Consider the following 7,579-nt stretch of genomic DNA (forward strand, 5'->3'; position numbering starts at 1 on the left):
CCAGTGCACTTGCTGGTTAGTTGTGCGAAGTTGTGAACCATGGTATTGGCATCGCGTTTTTGGTGCCATTGCCAGGGAAAGAAAGAGCAATGAATTTTACATAATCAAAGTGTAATCACAATTTCTGCGCACCAGCCACCCTTTGAGGTTGTTTTCTTTTTATTATGGGTGTTTTCTCAATTTCTTTTTCTCTGTAAGACAGACAAATACATCGAATTTATAACTGAGAAAAATATAAGCAAGAACAAGAAAATAACAATCAATTCAACCAAATTAACAGACATCACCGAACCGAAAACAATTAAAAGGAAGAATCGAAAATTAGAAGACCACCGAACCGAAAGGAATTCATTTGCTGAACAATACTTACTGGCCTTCAGATTTGCTTGTGCTCTCTGAATCTGTTGGCACAGGCTTCCTTTTTTTGGTTTGCTTTTTAACCACCTTCGGTGGTTGTTTTCTTTTCTTTGTTCTAGTTTTTTCGTCTTCTCTGCAATACATAAGAACAAGTGTATAAGAACAAATTTAAGATACAAGTTAAATGAAATCAATATGAACATTAAACTTACTGGTTTTTGGATTCACTTTTGCTTTTTGAATCCATGGAAATGCTTTCAGTTTCACTTGTTGATTGTGAATCCTTCTCAACAAGCACCTTCTTTTGTCTTGCTCTCTTTGCCGGTGGTCGTTTGTCGGATTCAGATTGAGATTCAGATTCGGAAAATCTTTCTTCTTTCGAAGAAGAATCCAGATCGACAATTTTCTTTTTTATTTTCTTTCTTTTTTCTTTTTTATCCAACTTCCTTGTTTCTGTTTTTTCATTCTTTTTTTTTGTACAGAAGTTCCTAAAACAGAAACAAGGACTCAATTATTTAATGAGAAATACAATAACAACTATTTAATCAACATGAGTAACCCAGTTTACCGAATGATACTAATGTGATGAATAAAAATCCATAAAACATGATAATTATTTAATGATCAAAGAAACATTTTTGCATGCACAAGGACTCAATTGAATACAGTAACAATCAGCTAAAGCAAAATGCGAGCTCACCGAACCGAAAAAGGTTCATATGGTGAACAATTACCAGTATGACAAATAAATTAGTTATAACCTAAAACAGAAGTTTATTTAGTTAGTAGAGTATTTTAAAAGCATTTGAAAACAAATTGTAAGGGAAATTTTAGTAGAGTGTTTACCAATGGTTCTGTTGCTTCTTTAGAAATCCGTTCAAGCATCATTTGCTTTGTCCAATGAGCCACTCAAGGTGCTGGGGGAGCATCAGGTGCGAACGGGCGAAGGAACTTGGTTTCGTGAAAGTATATCAATATCAACACAAAAACACAGCCATCAACAGACTGTTTCCTCCCCTTTCTCTTTTTTCAACTCCTTTCATCAAGAAGTTGAGCACATGCTTTGCCCAATCCCATTTCCAAATGTTGTCGACATGAAAGATCGGTGGCTTATGGATTGGGGAGGCCACACTTACCGTTGTGGGAAGCAAGAAGCACTTTTGGATGAAGACAACAAAAGTCCTCTTGAATTTTTTCCGGTTCTCCTCCCCTTCTACGCTCATATCCAGCACATTCCTTGTCAAAGTCGCCAAGGAAATATTTTTGAGACTGTCAAATATTTCCTTGTCTTCTGGATTCAGATTGTTGTAATCAACCTTATCATCAAAATAATTCCCTTCAATATTTTAGTAGCACAAATCAGTAAAAAAGGCTCAGTTTAATTTTTTGTAAACCAATGAACTGAAAATAAGCAGTAAGTGAAAAGTGTATTACCTCCATTAGTTATGCCGAGGGCAACTGCTACTTTCCGAGGAGTTATGTATATTCTGCCCTAGAGAGTTTTCAGACATCCTTTCTCTTCATCAAAGTGATCAATCAATTCTCTCAACAGGGCATGAGAGACATTCATTTCTGGGACATGTGCCAGGGCACCAAATCCCATTTCTTCCACTATATCTTTTTTTTCTTGAGTCATATCCATGTACACTGTTGCCATTGCCTTTGTTTGGCACATGCAATAATGAGTTTTCTACAAGTTATGAAACTGAATGTGAGGATATATTTATAATAGAAAATAGATATTATTCGAATGAAAGCGGATAAATATATTTAATGTGCTTACGTTATAGTGCGACTTCTCCTTCATTGTTGCCATTGTCTTGTTCTGTTTTGCTGTAAGAAAAAAGTTTGGTCAATACTTCACTTAATACGCCAATAAGCACAAACATGTATATCTTAATCAAGTCAATTAAAATACCACAAGCCACCGAACCGAAACTCATTCATGCACATAACCAAAATCACAAAGGTCACTGAACCGAAACTCATTCATGCACAGAACCAGTAAGAATGATCAACTTTTAATCAACAAGAATAGTATTCCTCCATGCAAAAGAAGTACTGAAGATAGTAACAATCAATTTCAAAACTCTAGTTAAACTATCCACACCAGTAAGAACAAGCACGTATATCTTAAAACCCTAGTTACACTATTCACTGAATTGAACGAAAATAACAACAAATTTCATTCCAAGCCCTAGTTATACTGTAAAAATGCATGCACAATAGTTCCATCTACTAAACGAAACAAATCAATCCAGTAAAACTAAAATGCAACTAGGAGAAACGTGACATTGCTTGATTTCAAATGAACAGTAGTTTTCTCATACCTTTTGTAGTCTTTGTTGCTGTTTTTGTTCGTTTCTGGTTGTTGCTTGCGAAATCTTCTTCCGTTTCCTTACTAGTAGTGATTTTCGCAGTGAATGTGATTGAAATTTGAGTGATGTTGAGAGAGATTCGAAAAAACGAAGTGGTTTCGTGTGTGTTGAAGAAGAATGAACGTTTTTTCATAATGAAGCGCGAATGAAGTAGTCGTTTCGTTTGTATGGGGCGTGTGGAAGTCACGTTTTTTTAATGAGATTGGAAGCGCGTTAATTGTTTTGGGTTTGAGCCAACTTGGTTAAATTGTTACATGGATGTGTAGTAGGCCCATATTTTATTATATTCGATTCAATTCTAGTTAAACCTTGATTAAATCATTGAATCTTTAATTTTATTAGCTTGATTTTTAGAATTTTGGTTAGGAGTATTAATTTAATAAATTTAGATAATTCTAGACTTGAGTAATTTTATTGATTGAAGCATATTTTTTATAGGTACAAATTCTTTTATTTTTTTAGATAGATTTGTAAATGGTAGTTTACTTTTGTTGTTTAGGATTGCAGAAATGATTATTGGGAATCATTTTTTTGAGAATTACAATCATACAAGTACTGGTGTGAGTACCTTTTAGGTATGTGGCTGAAAAATGCCTCGTATTTCATTAACCAAAAAAAATTTTTTTAGATAATTTTTAAAATTTAAAAAACTTTAAAATAAATCTTAAATTATTGATTAGATGTTGGTTCTATACAATGAATTGTAAATACTTTGTGCAAGGAATCTAATAAACAAAAAAGAAAAAGATAAATAAGTTCCTAATTTTTTGTTCTGCGGATATTTTTGTTTTTACGATTTGAAAATACTTTTAAATTCTTAATCTCTTTAAAAGTTGGACATATGAGTCGCTCTATTAATATGGCATATGGGTTTGTCAGACCCAACACTAACATCTGATGTGACTTCTGTTGTGCTGACTTAGCCGTTACTGATGCATCCGTGGAGGGAATGCCCATACATGCATTCAGAGCCTTGATAAAATACTAAACCTATATTCACAAAATGAGAATAAAAAAAATACCTCAAGATTCTCATTATGCACTCCATTATCCTAACCATAAGAGCCAATAGTATTGCCAGCTGTGTATAATTTACTGGATGGATCAGCTATGCTATTTAGCACGTTGGAACGTAAGAGAGAAACCAATGCGACTAGACCAATCGCAAGCTGTCGAGAAGAACCAAATAACCCATACACTAATAGGGAACGAATCCAGAGTCTTCCTTGCAAAGATAAAATAACATTAATAACAAAATATTACGTAGATCTTCACGATATAAGCATCAAGAACATGACACACAAATAATGCAAGCTACAAAAGTGATGAAAGAAAAAATAAAGCATTTTTTAAGATCAGTATGGTATGAACAACACTTGATTCGTAAGAATCAAACTCTAAGAGATACTTGGAAGACACGTTATATAATTATTTTGTCCACAGATGGTTTGATATAAAAAAAAAAAGAAAACTACTTTTGAATCTAAATAAAATGATATCAAAAAATTGAGTTCTGTTGATTTTGTCTAAGTTGAAAAGCTCATTTATAATTTTGTATCAATTTGCTCATTTTTTTCTTTCTCATTTGCTATTTTAGTTCTTTCAGTAAAGAAAATATTGCGAGTGGTGTGCATAGTTGATAGGTGACAACAAACATAAGAAGTTTGAAGTGAGTTGCAAAGCTACCAAGGTGGACTTATTTGTCCCGTTTTGAAAAGGTTCTCTTTACGTGTGCATCCGTAACGGCTAGGTCAGCACAACGGGAGCCACATCAGATTTTTTTGTTGGGTCTGACGGACTCATGAACGGAGGGACTCATATGTTCAACTTTTAAAGAGATCAGGGATTTAAAAGTATTTTTAAATCATCAGGACGAAAATATTTACGGGACAAAAAGTCAATGACTTCTTTATCCTTTTCTAGAGATACTGGAACAAAATTATGTCACTATTACACTTCACATGAGGCTCCAAACAGGCTCTTTCTTCATCCCAGTCCAATTCAACGAGCTCCTAATCTTGGCCACTTCTTCCCACTGTCCTACATCTGCGCAAATATTAGAGAGACAAACATAAGCTCCAGCATCACTTGATATGAACTCCATAAACTTTTTGGCTGCTACCTTTCCAAGCTCGAAATCACCATGGACTTTGCAAGCAGCAAGCAGAGTTTCCCATATTAAAGCATCAGCTTCAATAGGCATCTCATTTATGAAACTTTCAGCCTCTCGGACTCTGCCGGATCGGCCTCGCACATCGACAATACAAGCGTAATGTCGATGATCAGGTGTAATGCCGTAGTCTATGAGCATTGAATTAAGATAGAAGAAGGCTTCCTCAACCAGCCCACTATGGCTACAAGCTGATAAAATCCCAACAAATGTTACTGCATCAGGTTTTACTCCATCTTTTCTCATTAGTTCATAAGCTTCTAAGGCCTCTACGCCTTTACCATGATAAGCATAGCTCACAATCATGGATGTCCAACCTATTACATCTGGCTTCTCAGCATCATCAAACGCCTTTTGGATTCTAAAATACTTCCACATTTTGAATACATTGTCATTAGCGAACTTCCAATATAAACATCTGCTTGTAAACCCAATTTTTGGACGTAGGCATGCAATTGAGTTCCGATTTCTGATTGATACGAAATTGCAGCAGCTCCGAGAATGGATGAAATTACGGAAGAGTCCACTGATACATCAGCGAAGAGCATCTCACGGAATAACAAAAATGCCTTTTCAATTAGGCCCCTTTGGGCATATCCTGCAACCATCGAAGAGCATGCAAATGCATCCTTTTCGGGTAGCATATCAAACACTGTCCTTGCCAAATTCAAGCTTCCACACTTTGAATACATATTTACCAATGCTCCGCAAAAGGCTGAGTTTTTTCCTATTCCTAAACGAAAAGCATAGCCATGAATTTCTTTACCCATCTGCAAGGACTGAAGCGTGGAACAAGCAGATAGAGTTGGTATTAAGACCATATGATCGGGGAGAATTTTTTGATATATCATATCTCTAAACAGCTGAAGAGCTTGCTCTGCATATCCATGCTCTGCCAAACCAGCAATCATGGAGGTCCACGAGACATTGTCTTTTACCGGAACTTGCAGAAAAACCTTATAAGACTCCTCCAAATTGCCACACTTTGAGTATATTGTGAAAAGGGAAAAGCCGACCGAAGCTTCAGTCACGAACCCAGACCTTAAAGTGTAACTATGCATCTGTGTCACTAAAGTTAAGCAGCTAATAATACTTAACACACTACTAATACAATACTCATTAGGTTTCACTCCTTCTCTTAACATTACCCGGAATAACTCAACCACCCTCCTAGACTTTTGGTTCTGTGCAAAAGATGACAGGATGGCTGCCCAGGTGCCTTGATCCTTCTTATTTTCCATCTCATTGAAGGCTAATTCTGATAGTTCAACTTCTCCCATTTTTGCATACATGTTGATCAAAGCAGCCCCAACATTAAGGTACAAATAGAACCCTAATTTTAATATCAGGGAATGAATTTGGACTGCCAGATCAATCATCCCAGGTTTTGCACATGCAGAAAGCACACTCGTAAGGGTATAGCTATTTATCTCCTGCCCTATTTGCCTCATATCTTTGAAAAGCTTTAATGCAGAAAAAATATCATTGTCTTGCACAAACCCAGAAATTATTGCAGTCCAAGAAACCACATTATGGACTGACATGTGAGAATTCTCTAAAAGCTTAATCCATACACCTAAATTTGGCATAAAAATCAACAATAGCAGTCTTGAGAAAGATATCAGTTGCACAACATTTGACAACACAACCATGAACAACTTTACCCATCTGCATATCTCTAAGGATACAACATGCTGTTAAGACGCTTGGAAATGTATAACTATTTGGCATCAGATATGCTCGCAACATTTGGCGAAACAAATTCAAAGCAACGCAGCTTTCTCCAGTTTTAACTGCCCCAGAAATAATAGTATTCCAACATGCCACATTAGTGCATGAAAGATAATTAAAAAACCTAAGAGCCTCCTTAAAGCCATGGAATTTGGAAAACGTTTGTAACATTTGAGTCTGAACAAAACCACTGGAAAGGAACCCATTTTTCAAAACAAGTGAAAAAACTTGCTCACCAAATAAAGGACCTTGCAGAGCAACACAAGCCGAAAGAACGCTCCAATAGCTAAACTCATTAGGATTGGCACCAACCGAACGCATCCTACTAAACATCTCCCACGAATTCTCAAACATTGAATTTTGCCTATAACCAGATATCATGATGTTCCACGAAACATCATTTGGAATAGGAATTAAATCAAACAGCTTGCGGGCAACAACCATGTCAGCAGATTTGCAGTGAAAATCAAGCAAAGAATTCACAGCGAAGATATCAGACTGCAAATCACAAGTTTTAATCAAATGGGCATGCATGAATTTTGAGTTCCAAGTAGTGTGCTGACCTGAATTCTTGTTTAACATAACGAACAAATGGGCTTTCAATGAAACCGAGCGAAGTGGTGAATTGGCAAGCAAGTCGTGAGCTTGTTTTGTGATAGCTTTGAGTAAGTAGAGAATTCATAAGAATCATACGAGGGGCAGATAATGTTACCACCATTACCACTCTCATCTAGACAATTGAGTGTACTGAATGCATTATTTGATTTGCATTGAAAATTCGTGCTAATGTGCAGATGAAGAGGAATTGCAACAAAGCAAAATAGAAAGACTTGCATATTGTTCTGGTTTTCCAAAAGTTGCAAAGCTTTTTGAGATACTCAATGTTTGTTTAGAACTTTATATCAATTTCTTTTATGAAAAAATATATTTTTTTTAAAATAAG

General features: G+C 35.8%; 3 protein-coding genes across 3 annotated transcripts in view; all 3 read right to left on the reverse strand.

The window, feature by feature from the left end:
- Positions 1,267-5,211, reverse strand: LOC107610955 (pentatricopeptide repeat-containing protein At3g13880-like). Its single transcript, XM_016312930.1, has 7 exons — positions 4,711-5,211; positions 3,999-4,049; positions 3,832-3,904; positions 2,141-2,190; positions 1,867-2,047; positions 1,494-1,693; positions 1,267-1,380 (listed from the first exon to the last, which is right to left on the reverse strand). The coding sequence occupies exons 1-7, from the start codon at positions 5,209-5,211 to the stop codon at positions 1,267-1,269; spliced, it is 1,170 nt and encodes a 389-aa protein (XP_016168416.1).
- Positions 5,226-6,449, reverse strand: LOC107610956 (pentatricopeptide repeat-containing protein At1g74600, chloroplastic-like). Its single transcript, XM_016312931.1, has one exon. It carries the CDS (start codon positions 6,447-6,449, stop codon positions 5,226-5,228), a length of 1,224 nt encoding a protein of 407 aa, XP_016168417.1.
- Positions 6,469-7,579, reverse strand: part of LOC107610957 (pentatricopeptide repeat-containing protein At1g74600, chloroplastic-like) — a 39,810-nt gene continuing 38,699 nt past the window's right edge. The window contains exon 3 of the mRNA XM_016312932.1: positions 6,469-7,134. Coding sequence (XP_016168418.1) covers positions 6,469-7,134 — 666 coding nt within the window. The remainder of the gene's footprint in view (positions 7,135-7,579) is intronic.

Source organism: Arachis ipaensis, chromosome B08, assembly GCF_000816755.2.
Source record: "Arachis ipaensis cultivar K30076 chromosome B08, Araip1.1, whole genome shotgun sequence".
In the NCBI taxonomy this organism is placed as follows: domain Eukaryota; kingdom Viridiplantae; phylum Streptophyta; class Magnoliopsida; order Fabales; family Fabaceae; genus Arachis; species Arachis ipaensis.